General features: G+C 42.8%; 1 protein-coding gene across 5 annotated transcripts in view; it reads right to left on the bottom strand.

Annotated features, from left to right (window-relative positions):
* ELOVL5 (ELOVL fatty acid elongase 5) overlaps nucleotides 1-21,503 on the bottom strand; it is an 86,091-nt gene that overhangs the window by 1,302 nt on the left and 63,286 nt on the right. For 3 of the 5 annotated variants that reach the window (XM_011960206.1, XM_011960210.1, XM_011960211.1), the window contains 5 exons: nucleotides 13,378-13,455; nucleotides 12,289-12,460; nucleotides 10,412-10,536; nucleotides 7,782-7,916; nucleotides 4,567-6,446 (listed from right to left, as the gene is read on the bottom strand). In XM_011960206.1, the coding sequence (XP_011815596.1) occupies nucleotides 6,303-6,446; nucleotides 7,782-7,916; nucleotides 10,412-10,536; nucleotides 12,289-12,460; nucleotides 13,378-13,455 (654 nt within the window). In that variant the 3' untranslated portion in view covers nucleotides 4,567-6,302. Of the gene's footprint in view, nucleotides 1-4,566; nucleotides 6,447-7,781; nucleotides 7,917-10,411; nucleotides 10,537-12,288; nucleotides 12,461-13,377; nucleotides 13,456-21,503 lie in introns of those variants that run through there. The other 2 variants (XM_011960207.1, XM_011960212.1) reach the window with 2 other exon arrangements.

The raw sequence follows: 21,503 nt of genomic DNA, 5'->3' as shown, positions 1-21,503 counted from the left end.
GGTTCAAGTGATTCTCCTGCCTCAGCCTCCCGAGTAGCTGGGATTACAGGTGTGCACCACCACACCCAGCTAATTTTTGTATTTTTAGTAGAGATGGGGTTTCACCATGTTGGCCAGGCTGGTTTCGAACTCCTGACCTCAAGTGATCCACCTGCCTTGGCCTCCCAAACTGTTGGGATTACAGGCGTGAGCCACCACACCCAGCCCAGGCCTTGGTTTCAAAGTACACTTAAGCCAGCACTCCTAGAGGGCTGCAGCTCTGCAGGAATGGCATAGGTAGCAGGCAGGTGCGACTTAGTCAACCCCTAACCACGTAGCCTTCCTGGAGGACTGAGAGCCACAGCAATTAATAAGGGAGCAGGGGGCTTGGTGTGGTGGCTTATGCCTGTAATCCCAGCTCTTTGGGAGGCTGAGGTGGGCAGATCACAAGGTCAGGAGATGGAGATCATCCTGGCAAACACGGTGAAACCCTGTCTCTACTAAAAATACGGAAAAAAAAATAAAAATTAGCCGGGCGTGGTGGCGGGTGCCTGTAGTCCCAGCTACTCGGGAGGCTGAGGCAGAACGGCATGAGTCCGGGAGGTGGAGCTTGCAGTGAGCCAAGACTGGGCCACTGCACTCCAGCCTGGGCGACAGAGTGAGACTCCATCTTAAAAAAAAAAGGGGGGAGCAGGGAAAGGCACAAGGTTGTTGGAATCTGATGCTGATGCTTTCCTACAAACAAGCACCTGTTTCACTGGGAACATTGTCAAGGGGAAAGCACACAATTTGCTGAAAAGTGGTAGCTTGGTTAAAACATTGTCAAATTCATCCAAGGGAAACCTGCATCTATGCCCATTTTTTGAACAAAGAACATCAGTAGGAATATGTTGACATAATCACTTAAGAAGTATTTGTTTACTAGCCAATGTGGGATTTCAATCCCGACTCATCCCATCAGGGGCCCCATTTTCAGATTTCAAATGTCATCTCTTTGGTGAGGGGCAATTTTCTGGCAAAGGTCTGAGGTCCCCTTTGAACCTGCCCTGACAGAAGACTCCATCAGCTTGTAACTGAGACTAATGTGAGTCCCAGTTCTTGTTATCATCATGTTTCAGCTCCTCCCTGGCACTGCTGGTGACAGGAGCAGGAGGGCTGGGGCCTAGGCCAGTGACAGCAGGCTCCGCTCAGAATGGTTCCTTTACACATAATCACTACTGCCTCTGGGAGCTCTGAGCAACATTCTACACATTTCACCAATGAGAACACCCAGACAATTCCACTCTCTTCCCACTTCACCTCATTTTTAAAACAAGCAGTTTCATCCACACATCCGTTCGAGTGCAATGTGTCATCTCCCTCTGGGCCTTCTGTGCATTTGCTCATACTGGTTCCTGTATGTGGAATGCTGTCTCCCAGCACCTTCAGGCTCCAGCTACTGAAACCCAGATGGTCTTTGAAGGCTCAGATTAAAAGCTAACTCCTTTACAATGCTTTTCTTACCCACCCTTGCTAGAAGGGTTCTCCCTCCCTGGACTCCCATGGTAGCTGCTTCATACCAATCTCATGGCACTCACCACAAACCATTTTACACAGAAGGCACACGTGTGTATGTTTGATCCCAATTCAGTAGAGGCTCCTGCGAGGGCTGGTTTTCTCATGATCCCCGTTTGCTCAACACACCTAGCTCAGTCCTCTGTACCAAGCACTCTCCCAGTGAACAAGGTCACATTCTGCAAAGGCCTGGCCAACAGAGTAACACAAATGGGGCAACAGATAGGGTGGGAGGTGCTGTTCAGGAGAGTCTTAATTATGTGAGAAAGGGAAGCATTACAACTGGATCTCTGTCACCATTACATTATCCATTCACTGGATCCTGCACTGCTTATTCCTACAACTTCCACCCCAGAAGTCTTCCTTGATCTTAGATCAAGAGTCGAATCCAGACATCCTCTGCTAACTATGGCAAAAACTGGCCCAGGAACTTTCTTTTCAGTGAGCCATAAACATACTGAAGAAAGAGAGAAGATAAGGATTACAAAAATGTCAAGGATAACAAAAACAGGTTTTAAATCTGTGCCTGGAATAAGAACTAATGGCCAATGAGGCAATGGTAAAAAGCAGAGCAAAAAACTGACAGCAACCACTATTTGGCTCCATCTGCTCCACTGAGGACAACCATTTCCAAATTAAAGAGTATAGAGAAAAACCTGGTTAGGATTTGAAGTCCAAGAGTGATAACAGGATAGCAGGAGACACCTGTTTTAAATGAGTTCTCATGAAAGACGTGTCAGTCACTGAAACAACCTGTGGATATGACTTCAGAATTGTCAGAACTCCAGAGAAATAATGAACAAAGTCCAGATACTGATAATCACTGCCCTATTTTCCAAAGTAGATTCTAAAAACTCCAGAATGGTGAATTTAATGTAAAACTCTGGCAAAATCAGGAATAATGTAGATGGTGAACATTTGACTCCTAAGAATTGCTGATTTCAACACTGATTTAACAAAGAAAATGTCATACAAAATAACTTCCTTCCCTTTTTTTTGATAGGATTAGTAATCCTATCAAAGCAGCCAATCAGGGAAATAACAGTGAAACAATAGCTTACAGCTGAAAGAAACCAGTGGGGTGAGTTGAGATTACAATCCTGAAGGTAAGTTATCACTTATACTTTACTCTGAGCTAGATGGGGTTCCAAAGGCTATATATATACACAGTATCATTAGTCATTTATTTAATCCTTACAAGGACCCTATAACATAGAAACTAACATTATTCCTATTTGGCAGATGAGAAAAACTAAGGCAAAGTTTTCTTGCCAAAAGGTCACACAGGGAGGATTTCAACCCAGTCAATGCAGCCTCCAAGCTGTACTTCTCATATTAGTCTACAATGCCCTTCTACATGATTAGCAAGGTTGCTAAAAACAGAGGGAGAAATGGGAATCTTCCCTTTTCCATGCAGGAAAAAGGAGAGCAGAACACATCTGCCTTCTCTCCTGCCTCTTATCCACTCACTTCTCTGAAAGGAGGAGGGATTGCTGCTTGAGAGTTGCAGCTAAGCACACTTCCTTGGCATGGTAAGTCATCAGTGTAGAATCTGCCACTACAAGGGGAGTTTACAATTTAAGGTAGGTAAATTCCAGGACTGATATTTAATATATTTTAATAACCACTTTATCACTAGACCAACCATCAGAGCAACCACTGGTGTGCTACTGAGCCCTGGTAAGTTAGGTTAACAGAATTATTAGCAAGGGTTAATTAGAGAGCCACACTCTGGTCTTAGTTTCACCAATCCAGCCTTCTTAGTAAGACACATGCTATTTTAATTCCTACTGGTCTAATTTCCAGTATTTTTTCAATTTGTTCTGAACTTAGAGGGGAAAGACAGGGATATAATTTATTACCATCAGCTCCCCAACAATCCTCTTGTGCCTTCTGGATAATATCCCAAGTACTAAATGCAGTTTTAAAAGGTGACATTTCTCTGGAGTTCTGACAATTCTGCAGTCATATCCGCAGGTAGTTTCAGCAACTAACATGTCTTTCACGTGCACTCATTTAAAACAGTATAGGCTCACTCTTGGCTCTTAGGTGCTTTCTAGTTTAGCACCTAAGAGCCTATACTGGAGACCGTATGGCATGAAGCAGACGGAAGGAAGATGGACCATCCACGTCATCTCTCCCGTTGTAGACATGAATGCACCTGTAAATTGAAACAAAATGGGGCAGGCTGGGAAGGGCCACAATCTGGGACACAAAATGATCTTTGGCAAAGAAAATGACTGAGCTTTAGGTTCAAAGGGGAGGGGACCTCATTACTCTAGAGTAGAGGTCAGTAAACTATGGGCACAGGCTTTCTGTTTTGTAATTTTTTTTTTTTTTTTTAAAGATGGGGTCTCAGTCTGTTGCCCAGACTGGCGTGCAGTCACATGACCCTTGCTCACCGTAACCTCAAACTCATAGGTTCAAGCGATCTTTGGCCTCATCCTCCTGAGAAGCTGGGACTGCTGGTATGTACCACCATGTCCAGCTAGTTTCTAAAAATTTTTTGTAGAGATGGGGTCTTGCTATGTTGTCCAAACTTGTAAATAAAGTTTTATTAGAACACAGTCATGTATATTCCTTTATATATTGTCTATGGCTGTTTTTGCGCTCCACGATGGCAGAGTCAAGTGGCTGCAACAGGGACTGCATGTCCTGCAAAGCCTGAAATATTTTCCAACTGGTTCTTTCCAGAAAAAAATTTTGCAGACCTATGATCTAGACCTAGGAAAGTAATTCTAACATTCTCGGGGTAAGGCGAGAGACTGGGGCCAACGGGAGGAAGGATAAAGGAGCATGTTTAGAGCTGGAACCTTTAGTGGGATTACCTGGAGGAGGCAGAGAGGACAGCATTAGGGTGGAACCACCACTATGCGTTATTATGCAGGGTCCTTCCTCGTTGAGAACTAAGCAATAATATGGCCTTCCAAACTGAATGATTTACATCCATTTGTGTAAGCTCCTAGACAGTGAATGGAGTGGATTTTTCTCCAGTTCTTCAGAATTGCCAGCACAAAAAATGTAAAACGAAGGCACAGGTAATCAAAAATGTTTTAATGATTACTGTTTAGACATTTAACAACGTGGGTATATCCAGGTGAGCTAAGCACACTTTGACAGCACACTATTGAATGTTATAGTTTCTGTATTTGAAATATGTAAAGACATCTGCAAATTAGTACCTAGGAATGAAGACATACATTTATAAATATACACATTCTAGGTTTGTAAGGTAAATGTAAACAGATGCCATGACTCCTTTTCAAACAGAAAACCCACAAGACTAACAGAGAACCAATAGGCTCCCTATAGTATGAATGTGCAAAATTAAAGCATGGTAAACTGATATTTACATAAATATCAAACCAACAATTAGTTTATACATTGTCAATGACCTTCTAAGATATGTCATGAGTGGTTCCACGAATATCTTTCCCCCAGTGGAGAAGGTATTCAGAGGCTAAATTCCAATACTTTAAAATGACACACATCATAGGCTTTATCTGTTTGACCACTGCCTCAAATGTGTGAGATGTGATTTTATGATAAGCAGTCTATTGTTTTTAAACAAGAGGTTCTAAACAAATCTTTAGATTCTAAGCAGAAAGAAATTACAAGTACTATTAGATTTACATTAAACAAGTTACCTCTATCAAATTTCTCGATTCTCTTATGCTGTAGCTATACTTGATTTTACCTTGAACATTTTTAAAGTCCTTTACCCACCCCTCTTTGTTAATTTTGGTAAACTAGGCACATTTTACAAGGAAATCTGTATCAAAACAGGTAACAGTACAGAAATCAATCCAAATTTAGACCCTGGCAACCAGTTCCCCATTGCTCATCTACGGGACTCTGTCACATGATAAATAGGCAATCATCTCTCTTGAAAAGTATACACCCTCTCTCGCACTGGTGGAAAGCAAAATTGACTTTTTGTTTGCTGTATAAAAACGCTCAGCACTTCAGAAATTAAAAATGGCCTACTCATCCTCCACCCTTCCTAAAATTGCGAGGACAAAGAATATATACTTAAGTTTCATCAAGACTGCTTTAGAGCCCCCCCTCTTTTACATTAATAGTGGCACTCAAAATAAAAAAATAAGATCTGTTAAAAAGTTAAACTGACTGTTCTGCTAGATTTGAGCCTGCTTGATTCAAAGCCAATAGTACAAAACTGAAGGTGCCGTGTCTGATTTCACATCAACAACTCATTGGAAACTGTATGTTACATTAGTTTCATAAATCATGGTCTTTGATTTTTTTCTAACAGAGCTATTACAAATTAATACAAACTTGAAACATACCCTAATTTAAACTAATAAGCTTTGGGCCCTGCTTTTTAAATTTTAAGGCATGTGTGTTTCTCTACTATAACAACATTGTACAAATTTACATTTACAATCACATGCATGATCTACAGTTAAAAAAAAAGTTTGGATTACAGTGTTTTTAAATTGTGAATCACAATTCAGCACCTATCATGTTACAACTAATAAGGCAACAGCAGTGTTGTATACTACAATAATACTCCCTTTCCACAGTCTACCGCAGGGGTCATTGAGAGCCCAGAAATGTTAGAAATCTTATCCCTACTTATATAATCTGTATAGGTTTTCTAGGGGTTTTGAATTGATGAAAGAAGTCCTACATGAATCACACTATTGTAGGCCAGACTAGTTACAGCAGCTGTTAACGAGCATTGGGGCACAACTCATATTGTGCTTACAATCAGATGACGTGGTTTGGAGGGTTTCAATTCTTTGACTTCAATCCTTCCGCAGTTTCCTTGGCTTCACATTGTTTTCCAGGGGTGAAAAGCTGTTGGTGTGTCCGTTCACAGCAGCCACGGCCCCATTCTGGTGGTCCTTCAGGTGGTCTTTCCTTCGGGAGGCCCCCTTCTTGTTGTAGGTCTAAAATGTGTAAGGGCAGATGAGAACCAAATGACCACAGACAGTTTTCTTTACAGGGAACTGTACTGGGAATTGCATCTCTAACACTAGGCCTAGTTTTCTTTTAAGATCAAATCTTATCAAGGAGAAACTCCTGTGGTCAAGTCCCCATGACTAAATCTTTTGTCACCAGTTTCAATCATTCTTGCTATTTTTTTCTGAGGCTTAGCCTGAGGTAAGTTAACTGAATCACAGGCTGCAACAGAAATACTATTTAACATGTCACACAGAAAATTCAATTTACATTTTACTCTGCTTTGCCTTTTAATATCTGGCAGATGACAGGGGTTACGTGGCCAAATTGGCCTTTCCCACCGGGCAGTAGCTCTCTCAACACCCACATCCCTTCTTCGTCTTCAAAAGTTCCTCACTGCCTCAGCAACTATCTCGGCCTTCATGAACAAAGTGCTATGCTGCTAAAAGCAGTTAGAATAAATGTGATTTCAGTTTCATCAGGTCCTATCCTTTCACCTTCCTTGTACCTGGTGTATGTCCCACAGTGCAGCCATAAACTATGAAGCCCAGAAGTATATGACTTCAACTCAAACCCAGCATGCCACACACAGGTGCCTATGGGCACAGAAGAGGAAAGGACAAATGTCTGAGCCTCAGGACTCGCAGCCTCTGCCCTTGCTCCTGACCTCTACGTTTTGCCCAGATCAGCAGGCCTTATGGCTACCAGGCACTGGCAACAATGGCAGGACAGATGTCATGTGGGGGGTGACACATGGCAGGAGAATGAGCAGTGGCTGCAATGTGGTCAGGCACCACTGGAGACGATCTGCCCTAAATGGACCTTTCTGTGAGGAAAGACCTACGTCACCACATCATATGCTTAGGAATGAACCGAATCCTCACACCTGAGGACTAAATGTGTAAGAAAGCCGGGACAAAAAAAGCAGATCTCCGTATCTGAGGACTGTGATAAAAATCTCTTCTGAAATTTTATTGGCCATGACGTTCAAGGTAGTGAACTGAGAGATTTCTGATTGAAATCACCTCTCATGTCTCTCTGCTGCAGGTCAGAGGGAAGCAACACAGGGTCCTGCTGCACAGTTTTCCATTTCCCAGGGGAATCCCAAGACTCCCTCACCCAGGCTCTAGAACAGGGTTCTAGAGTGTCTTCCAGTGAGCTGTGAGCCCCCCAGAGGCAGGGGCTGCTCTTGTCATAGTGACTCCATTAGAGGCCAGAGCCTGTCACCCAAAAAAGGCTCCACATGCCCATTAAGTTAACAGATGAGGGCCTTTGTTGGTAAAGGCCCCAGATACCAAGTCCCAGAGAAGAGTGAGATTTACCTGAATGTAGAAATTTGTGAAGAGAGCAATCAGGGAAATCATGTATCCAATCTGGAAATACAACCAACCAAGAGGGAATGTGCACGGCCAGATGACCCCGCAGCTGGTCTGGATGATTGTCAGCACAAACTGAAGCTAGGGGAACAGAGGGGATGCAGCTGAGCAGGGACAGTGCATGGACGAGGCCCCACACCAGGCAGACTTTTTACCCAGCATCACCTAAATTTCTGAATTACCACTTATTACCCTTTCTGCAGGTACAGCAGTCACTTCATGAACACAACACATATACAACACTTATCCTAAACTCTAGGTGTGTTTGTCTTATACATATTCTTCCTCTGCCCTCCAAGCTATTTAAACTACCTTCTCCAAAATTCAAGGACACACTATAGAGAGATGCAAGACTTTTTTTTTGTTTTTTGAGAAGGAAGAGTGAGCGTGTATGTTGAAAGGGCACTGACAACATCACTGCAGGATGTGCCACCTGGCTCGACATTCTTCCAACTCCTTATCCACGGACCCTTCTAGTTTAGTGAAGGCTGATGAGTAGATTTAAACCTTTACTGGCAAACAACAGTAAGTGCATTGATTAATTTTGATGAATAAACCTTGAAACGCATGTGAACTGGTTAGACAAATGGTGGAAAGATGTTTTAAAAAGGATTAGACTCAGGCTGGGCATGGTGGCTCACACCTGTTATCCCAGCACTTTGGGAGGCCAAGGCTGGTGGATCACGAGGTCAAGAGATCAACACCATCCTGGCCAAAATGGTGAAACCCTGTCTCTACTAAAAATACAAAAATTAGCCGGGCATGGTGGCACGTGCCTGTAGTCCCAGCTACTTGGGAGGCTGAGATAGGAGAGTCGCTTGAACCCAGGAGGCAGAGGTTGCAGTGAACCAAGATCGCGCCACTGCACTCCAGCTTGGTGACAGAGCGAGACTCCGTCTCAAACCAAAAAAGGGCTAGGCTCTGCACACTGTATTTCTGGCAGCTCCAATGTTTCTATGTAGAGGTTTTTGTTTTTAATTTTTGAGACAGGGTCTTTCTATGTTGCCCAGGGTGGTCTCAAACTCCTAGGTTCAAGAGATCCTTCTATCTCAGCCTCCTGAGTAACTGGGACTCCAAGCCATGACCCACTGGGCCTGGCTGTTTGCCTTCTCTTTTTAAGGTTAGTACTGCAGACTGAGGAATAACTAGGAGTGGTGCTTAAAATAAATCCTGACAACCTGGGTAGGTTTAATCTTCCACCTCAAAGTACAGAGCCTAATGGGAGACCAACTTTGCCAGTCTTTTCTTTTAAATTCTGCTTCCGCCAGACCCAAAACTGTGGTATAAATCAATTTCTGCATCGTTTCTCCTCAAGTATAACAAGGAGGTTAATCAACAATTTTCCTTTTTCACAGATGGGTGAGAAAACATAGCAGTTGACAGGGAGGTGAAAATGAAATATCAAACACTTTAGTCTCTCAGAAGATTTTCTCAAGACTTTTTTCTTCAGATTGTTATTATTTTTAAGATTGAAAAGTCCTAATCGACCTGAAGGGGTCTGAATCAGCTTGGTCTGTTTAGAAAAATGTGTTAATAAGGCAAGGAAAGGGCAAAAGATTTAATGTCCACACCCCTCAGTCAGCTAGCTTTGGCTTATTGTCTCAGTGTCATCTATAAAATAGGGACAATAATATGTTTTTTTTTTTTTTTTTGGTAGAGACAGGGTTTCACTATGTTCCCCAGGCTGGTCTTAAACTCCTGGCCTCAAGTGATCCTCCTGCCTTGACCTCCCAAAAATGCTGTGATTACATATGTGAGCCACTGTGCCTGGCCTGGGGACAAAAATATGAAATCAGGCTACTAGAACAATCTATGTAAAATCATGTACTTAGTATGAGTGCCCAACATGTGCTCACAACACATAGGAAATGTCAGTGTTTAACATGAGCAGTAGTAGTATTAATTAGTTCATAGAAGAATTCATAAGAGGAGAGAAAGAGGTTAACTATAATATACTGATAAATGGAGAAGGCTTAATCAAGATGGTGAGAAGTATCAGGTGAAGTGGCCTGGCCCTGGCAGTAAACCAGGGGAGGGAGCTGTTAACTGAAGCAAACAGCTACTATCCTCACCAACAGGTACTCCTCTGCATGGGGCCTGAGGGGTCACCCATACATGCCAGACAAATATCCTTGCTGCCTAGTAATGGGCTACACATACCCTGGACTCCATACTACTCTCCAGCTCCTTCTAAAACCCCCAGAAACACAGAACTTTCATTTTGGATTCTGGACCATAATTAGAAAACACACACACATACACACACACACACATATAGACACACATACATGCATATGTGCTTATGTGCAAAAACTCAGAAGAGCTGAACTTGAACTTGGCAAATTAGATTCTAGCCCTCTTTCTACAATTCAACTAGCTGTACGCCCATGGTCACAGTTCACTATCAATTCAAAATGAGAAAATTCCCTAATCTACCCACTTCAAGGAATTTAATTATATCAAATGAAAAAGGGTGGAGAAGGGGCATCTTAGACGCTATTACACAACACTAAAACCAGAAAGAGGTCTGTATCCACCAGGAAGCAAGTCCTGGGGAAAGAGGCCAAGTCACTCACCAGCTGCCCCTGAGTGATGTACTTCTTCCACCAGAGGTATGGACGCATGGAAGGGACCGACGACAAACCATAATAAGAGTACATGAGCACGTGGATGAAGCTATTAAGTGTGGCACCAAAATAAGCTGCAGGAACAGAGGGATTTGGGAAGGAGAATGTATTAGTGTTTTAAACAGAATAGGTGGTAAAAAAAAAAAAAATCCAAGATTCTTTTTGAATCAGAAAGAGAGATGATTTCCAACAGGGCTGACAAACACTGCAATAGCAAGCACTGCATGGATGTGTAATAAGAATTCAATTTCCACTTGGGCAGGCAGCCACCAAGAGGCTCCGAGCCCAGGGGTCAGCTGTAGCTGCTAGGAGCCCATCTGACACAGAAGCCATGACGCCATTCCGGCAACGACAGGCTTTGTTGCAGATGCCCACCAACTCCCAGAGGCAGCTGTTTTTCTTTACATACACAACTGCCTCAGATATGCTCTCTGAAGGCTGTGGAAGACAGCTGATGGGCGACATGCTCAAAAATGGCTGTTTCTACACATTTGCTGGGGTGTGGAGAGGTCTCTGAAGCCACTTCTAATTATTCCACAGGACTGCAGTGTTGAGGTCATACATTTTTATTAATAATAGAGTCAAGAGTCTAGTTCCTCAGAGAGAAAAGAGCCATCTTATCACATCATTTTCAATGTCCAGTAGGACCACTAGTTTTTTTTCCAGACTCTGTCCTCCTCCCCAACAGTCAGCAACCAAACCAAGCCATACAGCTTTTCCCTGTGCAGTTGGAGGTGCTTGGTTTTAGGGAAGTTTCTACTCCTGGCTATGACAGGAACTGGCTGTTTGACTTTGGACATGTCACACCCATTCCCTGGTTCAGTTTCTCATGGGCCAAGTGGAGCTAATTAAATCTGTCCTCCTGAAAGTTCTCTGAAAATTTAAAGCATTCTTCAAATGTAGGGAGGGGCTGTTTCTATTAGAATGTTAGGTCAGTTAATCCACCATCATGAACTGTGACAGTGACAGGAAGAGGGAGCAGAAAGTCCCAGCTCTACCCACCTTTCCGTGGTCTCAGTTTCCTCCCAAACCCAAAGGATCTGTATTTGGAAAGTTTTTTTTTTTTTCTCCTAGCTCTGGAATTCCATGATACTCTGAATCTTGGTAGGCTCAGGTAATCAAGGGCAGTGCTATCCCAGAGAAAAAGTATGGTAAATAGACCCGTAGGTTCTCAGTTAAATTCTTCAGTGTTGGGATGACAGGACTTTTGACTGAGACATTTGGTAAAACTCCCAGGCTGAATCTCAAGGTAGCAATCTCTGAAAATTTTAAGAAACTCTGGACTACAACCTTTCCAAAAACCAAGTACACAACCTTAGAAAATTTATCTCAAGTTTTGGTGCTTGTTATGGAAGACACCCTGATCACCATGCTTCAGGGAATATGAGGGTTGTTAGAACATGTGGAGACTTCCTAATGCATGACAGACAGCTAAAGCTGTATTTCAAAATGAGCCTTGCTCCCTGTACTCATACAACAGTGTGATCCTATTTTCCTCACTTGCCCCTCTCAAACACTTCCACATCCTACAGAAGGACCAGAAAGAACCTGGACAGTTGCCCTCTAAGACAGAGAATACTGTACCTATTCCTTAATATGTCCCCAGTGGTATCTCCCTCATCTTGCCCAATCAGCACAGAAAGTTCACTTAACTAAAAAAGGGTCTTGTTTGCACAGGTACATAAACTATCACTAAAAGCAACTTGAACACGAAGTTGAAAGCCTGACCTAGACATTTACAGCAACAGCACCTTTTCTGAAAGCCTTAGTTTCAACTCTCCTCCCTGCTCACACCTGTTCCCCAAGTCCCCGTCTCTAACACTTACAGTGGCCGCAGGGGACCCAGTTCATCACAAACCACCAGATGTTCAGCATCGAGGCATGGTGGTAGACGTGCAGGACAGTGATCTGGTGGTTGTTCTTGCGCAGGATGAAGAAGAAGGTGTCCATAAATTCTATGAGTTTGGAGAAGTAGTACCACCAGAGAACACGGATAATCTGAGAGGAAAGGGTTAAAGATTTAATAGGCTTATCCTCACAGCTTCTCTGGAATATCACCTCTATAATGTTTCACTAATATCCAAAAATCTGATGTCAACTCAGAGAAGCCTGAGTGCCCCAACAGCTCTTAATGTCCATCAGTGGTTGGGAGCTATCGTCACTCTCCAAGTACCTTTAACCAAAGAACATGGTTGGGCTGGGACAGCTGGAGGGGTTTGAAATGACTACAGGAAATGTTTTGAAAGGGTCCCTGACACTCTTTGAGACTAATAAAAACATGAGGCTCAAGGTTCAAAACCTTGAAGTCTGCCTATTCCCTCTGGAAGCAGCCTGCACAGCCATTAGCAAAGGAAAACCATCTGAAAAAATGCTTTTGATTTCAGGGACTAGCATGGGGCAACTGACCTGACAAGACACACAGAAGGAAATCAGAACCTGCAGTGTCAGGTCTCTGCCTAATTAAACATATCAAACAGGTGCTCTAAGGAGATGACTGCCCATGCTGAGCTGCGACTGTTGGCCTGTGATTTAAAATAAACCTCACGAGTGGAAGTCAGATTTTATTTTTAACACCACTACTCGGAAAAAAAGTACTTGGATGAATGATTTTAAAAATTTAAGACACTGCTGTCATGATCCTGTTTGTGTAAATATAACATGCTGACAAATGCATGTGATTTTTCCTGCCAACTGTTAACAGGAGTTATTTTTACACAGGGGGATGCTTTAGGTTTTATTTTATACCTTTCATGTTCACATTTTAATACCATGTGTATATATTGCCTTTTTTATTCTTTTAAAAATATCAACAGGGATTGCCTGAGAAGTGAGGTTATGGGCCATTTTGTATTTTATACAATTTATTTTTTAAAAACTCAACACTTACAATAAAGTTTCTGGAAAAGAGACAGTACCTTCATATCTGATTCTCCTGCGGTACGTGTGCCCTGACAGAAGAAGTTGTATTTGCCTTCCCATACTCCTGTTACTAACTAAAAAAGAAGAAAAAGTCAGTCACCAACAGCATCTGAGCCATGTAGAGTCCTGTTTGAACTTTATTAGTTGCAGAATCTGTGATAATTTACCTTGGGCTGTGCTGAGCCAAGTTTGCTCTGAGAAAAAACAATTGTAGGGAAGTGTAAACAAAAGGAAAGCTTTAATGACTTGAGCCTCAATTTCCTAAGGGACAGGCTTAAAAGTCACTCCCAGGCTGCTGCCCTCAGAGACCCTCCTTTACCACGCTGCCTCTCTGCAGAACGCTTAGCCCGTCACCCCCTTGGTCCTAGCACAAGTGCCCAGACCAAGCCAATCACAGGCTCCCTGCTCTGCCCCACAGAGGCCTCTGGCTGCTTTCCCTAAGCCAGTGCTCCTCAAACTTGAGTGTGCAGCATGAGAATTACCTGAGGGGTGAGTTATTAAAACATGGGTCCCTGGGGGTGCTTCTGTTCCAATAGGTCTGGGGCCTAGAATTTGTATGTCTAACAGAGTCCAGGTGATACTGATGCTGCTGATATGGAAACCATACTTTGAGAACCACTGCTGTAGGCCCAGGGATAATTCAGTCCAACTTCATCTTCATTATTTCCTGTTGTTGTATGTACAATCCTCTGGATCCATGAATTAGGCTTCACAGCCTGAGAAATTGTGCCCATGCCTCAGAATCACTTGCAGCGCAGTAGGCACTGTGCTGACAGAGAGGACCCCAGAATTCGGGGTGCAGGCTCTACATCACAGCCCTGCAGTTATCACAGGTCCATGGCTGTGATGCAGAGCCTGTACCCCGATTCTTGTGTTCCCTGTCCTTGACCACAAGAGTTTAGCTTGGTGAGCAACACAGATTCCCTGCAGGGAACAAGAAGTGATTACGAGGATCTGAAGACACCTTGTGATATTTCCACCCGGTTTGACCTCAGAAATAAATGCCAAAAATGGGTGCACTCCTATACTCACACTGCATATCCTGCCTTCTATCTGATTTTTCTTTGGTTATCTTTTTCTTGCCATTTTCCTTCTGCTTTGTCACCTTCTACACATAAAAAAGCACCGAGACTTAACAGGCTTTTCATGGCCAAACAAGAGCACAAGGATTTAGCATGGGGGAAGCACCAGTTCATGATGAAGAGCCATGGATTAGGAGGAAGGCTTGAGTGCCAGGCGCAGTACCTGGGACAAGCCAGCTAATTCCTGTGGGCTCTTGTTGTTTTTACTGTAAAAGGATGAAGTTGGACTAAATTATCTCTAAAGGGGTTTATTCCAATTTTCTGTAGCTTCATGTTAACAGACTTTAAAATCAGACCACACAACAAACTATTCTATACTATCTTTGAAAGAACAGTATCCACATGGTAATTCATTAGAAGGCGTATTAACTTTTTGGTCTTATACCACTCTCTAAAGTCATGGTCAGTCAAGCAGGATCCATGCAGGCTGATCAGAAGTCCTAAGAAGCAAGACACAAAGCCTGAATCCAAAGTGGGGTGGAGGTCGGAGGAGGAAGCTGGCATGCACTCTTGAGACCTGGGGTGGGGAAGGAAGGGCCAGCTTAGTACAGAGCTCTTTTCTCTGCCCTTCTTTCTACCCCAGGAGGGAACCAAGGAACTACCTCCTGTGGCTTGAAGGTACAGAAAGGGAACTGGTGCTTCTTGATGAAATGTTCACGGGACAACCGCGAATGAGAAAAATAAGGACAATGCAGTAAAGTTTTCATGAAGATAAATTCGTGCAATGTAAAAGATACTTTTTTAAAACAGCAGCCTTTCTTGGCAAAATTAAAAACCTACTAACATATGACTGTCTTCATCAGAGCTATTTTTGGAAATGTTATCATTTTATGAATCTTAAATCGGGAACCTACCATCACTGTTTCATCCAGCGACTATTTTGGTTTATAGTGTCCTGAGACATCCTGGGTTGGTTTTGCTTTTGTCTGTTTTAAAATAGGATGGCTGGTGTGTGCGCAAGCGTGGAGGTGTGGATGACTGCATTCATGAATATCTACCTTGGCAGGGGTGGGGAAAATCAAAGGATCTCTCTGGAGAAGAGGAAGACAAATCCTCTCTTGTAATTCTGCAGGTGCCTCAATCCCAAGGATGAGTATGGGTTGAAGGGGTCTTGTTAACTCAGCAGAAGGGATTCTTGGACACACGCTTACTTTTTAAGAAGGGATCCAGGTGGGATCGCCTTTAAACTAGTTAACTTTAAACTAGTTAACCTAAAATTCCATTTGCCCTCTCCCCACCCATAAATGGGGCAGGGGAATCCACGTATAAAACGCCCACTGTCTTTGGAGTTTAATTAAAGAACTCAAACCTCGGTGTTGGGTGGTGAACTTTTTTCACTCCTAAAGCATAAACCAGGTAAGCTGCTCACTCAGTGCCACTCCACTTGACCGAGGCCCACCATTCCTCTTTCACCTGTTGAGGTTCCCTGTAGGAGCTCTGTCATGCTTCAATGCAACACTCCCTCCACTGCTACTCACACCTACCACTTCTACTGGGGCCGCTGTGCCCCTCAAACCACTGAATTCCGTATTTCCGTATTTAAAACCCTCCAGTGATTCATCACTGCCTTCAGAATGAAACCCTGAATCCTAGGTGCAGTGTCCAGGTGTCTTCCACAACGTGGTCCCAAGCTTATCTTTCACTCCTCCCCGACCTGCATGCAAACTGGACCTCTTCCCATTCTCCAAACACGCCCTTCCTTAACCACTACACAGTGGCCAAGGGGAAAGAGCATGAGTTTGGGCATTAGCCCATTAAACCCTAGCTTTCTTACGTTTTGCTAGGTGACCTTGGGTAAGCTATTCCAACATTTTAAACTTCAGTTTCCTCAGTCCTCAAATGGGATAAACATAAGTCTCCCACCCTGAAGTACATAATGCCTGTCTCACCCAATGTGGCACATAGGATTAAACATAAGTGTTGGCAGTGCTCACTGTTTTATTCTTTTCAACTATAATATCCTCTGCACCCATGTACCCCATCTCCAGCTCTCAAAATCCTATCTATCCTTCAAAGTTCAGTTAAAGTTCTATTTTCTTCATGATTACTCCCTTGAGCACTAAAGCCTGAAGTCTATTCTCCTTCCTCTACCCTCACCTTGCCGTGACCTATAGCTGTTTGCTCACATGCTCCCTTTGTTAACGGGCCTGTTGTGTGCTCTTCTGTAAGATTTCGAAGGGTGGTGACTGCGGCTCCTGCATCTGCGTCAACATATTCCAGCACAGGGATTAATGCACCAGAGATGTCAAACAAATATTTGTTAAACGAATGATAAAGAGTTCAAGACTGCCATTTCTTTCCCCTAAATCTAGGCTTAATGTTTCATGTGCAGCAAAAGAGAGCTTCATAGTATTTTAAATGAGGCTTGGTTTTGTGATGATATTCATCTGAACCCTGTTCACAGGATGAAAACTCTTCATCATCAATTTCACAATGGGGACGTGGAAATTCTCAAATCTCCCTGGCTTCAGAAAGGATAGAATAATTTAACAAACCAAGACCAAGGACCTGAGTTGAAGCTTATTCACCTAAGACCCTCATCAAACCTCCATAAAATGGGCTAGTAGTAGAGGGCTCTGCTCCCTCCATCCCCCTCAGAGGATAGCAATGTGTCCATGGGTAGTGGACTCCAGAGGTGCTCAAAGCAAAGGACTGACCCCTCTAGCCCCACCAGAAGCACATTACCGGAGACAATCCTCTAGTCAAAGTCACATTAGCCACCTTTCCCTTCGGGGCTTAGGCCTGGCTTCCTTCCAAAGAGCTGTTTCGGTCAATTTCCTGGAAATTCTTCAAGCTGCATGTAAGTAGACACCACAGGGTGAGAGGACCCTGTAGGTTGGAGAAGGTGAAGTGCTGAATATAAGGGCAGGTGTCTGAGAATCAGATCCAAAGAGGGCAGAACTATACTACAATGAAAAAGCAGGCCAAGAACCACCCAGGGGCATTATTTGCATGGCTTTTTCCAAGGAAAAAGAGAAAAAGATACTGAGATACAAACAGTACCACTGCAAAGCTTTATATGCTTCCTCCTTCCTTAGAGTAAAGCAAACTTTAATTAGGCCAAGAGGATGCGTACAAGGATGTGCAGAGCTATAATTAAAACCTAGCTACAAGCTTTCTTTTCTCCGTATGAGATAAAAGTCAATAACCCTAATGGTTTCACGCACCTTTTCAATGAAAGAAAAGAATTTAGGTGAATGTCGACATAATTCATGGAGTGAATCTTTTTTCTTTGAGACAGGGTCTGGCTGTGTTGCTCAGGCTGGTGTGCAGTGGCACAATCTCAGCTCACTGCAACCTCCACTTTCTGGGCTCAAGCCATCCTCCCACTTCAGCCTCCCAAGTAGCTGAGACTACAGGGGCACACTGTCATGCTCAGCTAATTTTTGTATTTTTTTGTAGAGATGGGGTTTCACCATGTTGCGCAGGCTGGTCTCAAACTCCTGAGCTCCAGTGATCTGCTTGCCTTGGCCGCCCAAAGTGCTGGGATTCCAGGTGTGAGCCCCCACACCCAGCTAGGAGTGAATCATTTTTAATGGTGAGTTGACTTTTCCCATCTAATAACACATTTAACCATGAACAACTTGTAACCTTTAGCATAATAACCATTTCCATGGCACCTTCTGGAATGCTACTGAAACATCTCAGTAAACTAGGTCACTTGAAACACTTAAAGAAAGAGTAGGAAAATATCATCTTGGGTGGCCCTTATCAGCCATTAACATCAGCATCCCAAGATGTCAGAGCAACAAGATAATCCCTTTCCAAAGAAGGCTGGCTGCTTTTGGTGATAAGAGATTGATGAAGCTGTATGTTTACTACCTCCTAAGCAGAAATGGAATAAAAAGTAATGGAAAATAGACTATCCATACTCAAGTTCAACTACGTCACAGGACCTAAGGTGCTTTTCTAAGCAAAATCTCTGAGAATACGTAGGGCTGACCCTTTTCATAGCTTTGTTTCTGCATGAGTCCTCAAGTGCGTATTTTTTAGGTCTGGTACAAGTTCATATTTTTAATGAGAAAATAGAGAATGAGAAGTGATAAGGATGGCCCAGGTCTTGGTACCACTGGGATTATTAGCACAAAGGAATCCTGACTCTCAGTCCAAATGCACCTCAAACAGCAGTTCCAAGCATCTTTGTCCTTCATCTGTTTTTGAATTCTTAGTAAGAACAGGTAGGGATACTCTGTCCATGAAGAATTCTGTGGAAAAGCAGACCTTTAGCTGCATCTTTTTCTTCCACAGATGTCTGGTTTAAAATTAACCATGAACTACTCGAAACTGAAAGCACCTACTTCGTCTAGGGTTTAGTTGGCCAATTTTGGCAGTGCTATTAGGGAGTGCCAGGTCAAAGCATGTGGTTTTTAAATTTCAAATCTTTCATGTCCAGAGCATAAGGATGACCATTAAGATAATTTCACACCCACGACTTCCACAGGTGTTTTTTTTTCCTTCTCCTTGTGAACAGGAACACCCCTGGGTTACAGCTGAATGTAATACTCTTGGCTAAGTCAAAAGGACAGGTTCTGTACACTTGAGAATTCTTTAAAACAAAGCACAAAGAAACAGCCTGTCCTTAGTCCAAGCTGCAACAGGTGTGTCTGGCATTTTCCCTGAATCATCAAGCCCTGCCCTCTTACGCTAGCAGTTCTCCCTGTTCAGGCCTCCCAGAACTTTTTCCCTCTGTGGAAAGCGGATGGTAAGAGTGTAATGAGCATTAGATGAGTTAGCCCAATACCTGGCATAAGGTAGGCACTATCTGTCTTTCCTATGACCTTAGGCAAATGTTAAGTATTTTTGCTTCCAACTAGGGCTAAGGTGGTGCTGGATGTCCCAGCCAAAGCATAATTTGTGTCATTTAAAGGAAGGTCTCCAGCCTACCACTGACTCCTGCTTTGTAGAGTTAAGTGCACTTTAGCTGAGGATCTGTAGAGTGATGTGCTCCTAGCTACACCAACTGCAGAGCCAAGCTCTCCAAGGGTTGCAGGGGCAAGTTTAGAGGAGTGAGGCCTGGCTCTGGACAAGCTGGAAGGCTTCCTCTCTGTAGAAAGCATTCCCTTCCCTGCCCTGGGTGTGGGTGAGGAATGAAGGGCGTCTGGGCTGCATCCTTCTCTCCATTCTCCCTGCTGTGAGGCATTCTCTCAAGGGAGTGTCAGATACACAAGGGACAACTAACTGTTTCCTTTCAGGCCCTGAGAGAAGTTTCTTTCTCAGCAAGGAATTTTAGTTGTAAGGAAACTAAGAGTGAAAAGTATTTTAGGCAATGATCAGGCATTTCTTGTAAGTACTAATCTCACCAGATGTTTCAACTGCTGTATACCTCTGCTAAATGGGAAAAAGAACAGCAAACAGCCTTTTCAAAGTATTTTGGTAAACAAAGTGATTTTTCAAATAAAATTCAATAATCAATTGTCAGGTTGCTTAAGTGTTTTTCCAAGTCCTATTTTCCCACAATAAAATATCTATTTTAGGAAAGCCTGAAGGGAAAGAAAAACAACCAGACAGTTTAGAATATTATGTTTCCAAAGCAACTGCTCTGTGGTTCCATCAGATGGCCTTCAAAGCCAGAGCCCAGGGAGATGCTTTCATGGCCCACAATTACAGAGGTTAGAAAGCACAAACAAAGCATCCAGTCACCAAATGCTCAACTTCTTTCATCTTTTCAATAAAGAAGCATCACACATTTTCAAAAGAAATTCAAAGGAAAAAAAACTGACTCCTGGATCCAGCAGCGTGGCAAACTGAACAACAGCAGAACCAACTCTCTCACTATAAACACAGGTAGAAATGTGGTATAAAACACAGCAAAAACTCCAACATGATCAAATCTTACCTATAACATGAGGTCCCCACAACAAATTATTCTTTAGAAAAGAGAAGTCAGCTTAAATTCAACTCCTTCCAAAATCTTTCTTTTATGTGGAAAAGGCATGTTTACCTGAGATGACACCAACAATACTAGTTTGGGATGCTTACACAGAACACTAGGCAAACCTTTATTTCTGTTTTAGGAGGTAAAGAAATTTAACACAGACAATAATTATTCCAGAGGCATAACCTCACAGATATATCTGTAAGCAAACTTTTAACAGCATACTTAAAAAGGCAACACAGCAAATGGTTAAATCTGGAGATCATTGTCATCTAATCTATATCATTGGGGGGGGGACAATACTTCCATGTTATGGAATAAAAAAAGAGCAGGCAGTGAACTTTCAGAAGTAAAAGATACACAGCCATTTAAACTAAAAACACAATAGATGGATGAAATAGTAGATTAGAAACAAGTGAAGGAAGTAGGAGTGAATGGAAGAATGCAAAATTTTCAAAGAACCTAGAAAGAAAAAAGATTACCCTACAAATGAGCAAAAGTTGGACGACAGCAGACTTCTCTGCAATAAATCTTCAAAGTGCTAAGGAAAAATAACTATTAGTCTAGAATTCTATGCCTTAATAAAATATTATTCAAGTGTAAAGGCAAATAACATCACACTCAGACTAAGATATTGCCCTTCATAGAAAGAACTACTTAGGAAAAAATTGAATCAAAAGGGAAAAATTTCACAGAGCAAAGAAAATCAGTAAACACTGATGGCAATAATGGTGATTATTTAGGACCTTAAAAAAAAAAAAAGTGAGGCCAGATGCGGTGGCTCACACCTGTAATCCTAGTGCTTTGGGAGGCCAGGGTGGGAGGACTGCCAGAGCCCAGGAATTTGAGACCAGCTTGGGCAACAAAGTGAGACTCCACCTCCACAAAAAATAAAAATATTAGCTGGGCACAGTGGCATGCTCCTGTAGTCCCAGCTGCCTGGGAGGCTGAGGCAGGAGGATCACTTGTGCCCAGGAGTTTGAGGTTACAATGAGCTCTGATCATGTCAACGCACTCCAGCCTGGGCCACAGAGCAAGACCATCTTTTTTTTTTTTTTTTTTTTTTTAAAAAAAAAAAAAAAGAAAAAAAGAGGTAGAAATAACTCCTGACAATAGTAACAAGAAAGATGAGGGGTCAGAGCTAGAATCCTCTAAGGTCCCTGGT

Source organism: Colobus angolensis, unplaced genomic scaffold, assembly GCF_000951035.1.
Source record: "Colobus angolensis palliatus isolate OR3802 unplaced genomic scaffold, Cang.pa_1.0 Scaffold51, whole genome shotgun sequence".
In the NCBI taxonomy this organism is placed as follows: Eukaryota; Metazoa; Chordata; class Mammalia; order Primates; family Cercopithecidae; genus Colobus; species Colobus angolensis.
Note: the sequence above shows the minus strand (reverse complement) of the source record. Positions and strands in the feature narration are given on the sequence as shown.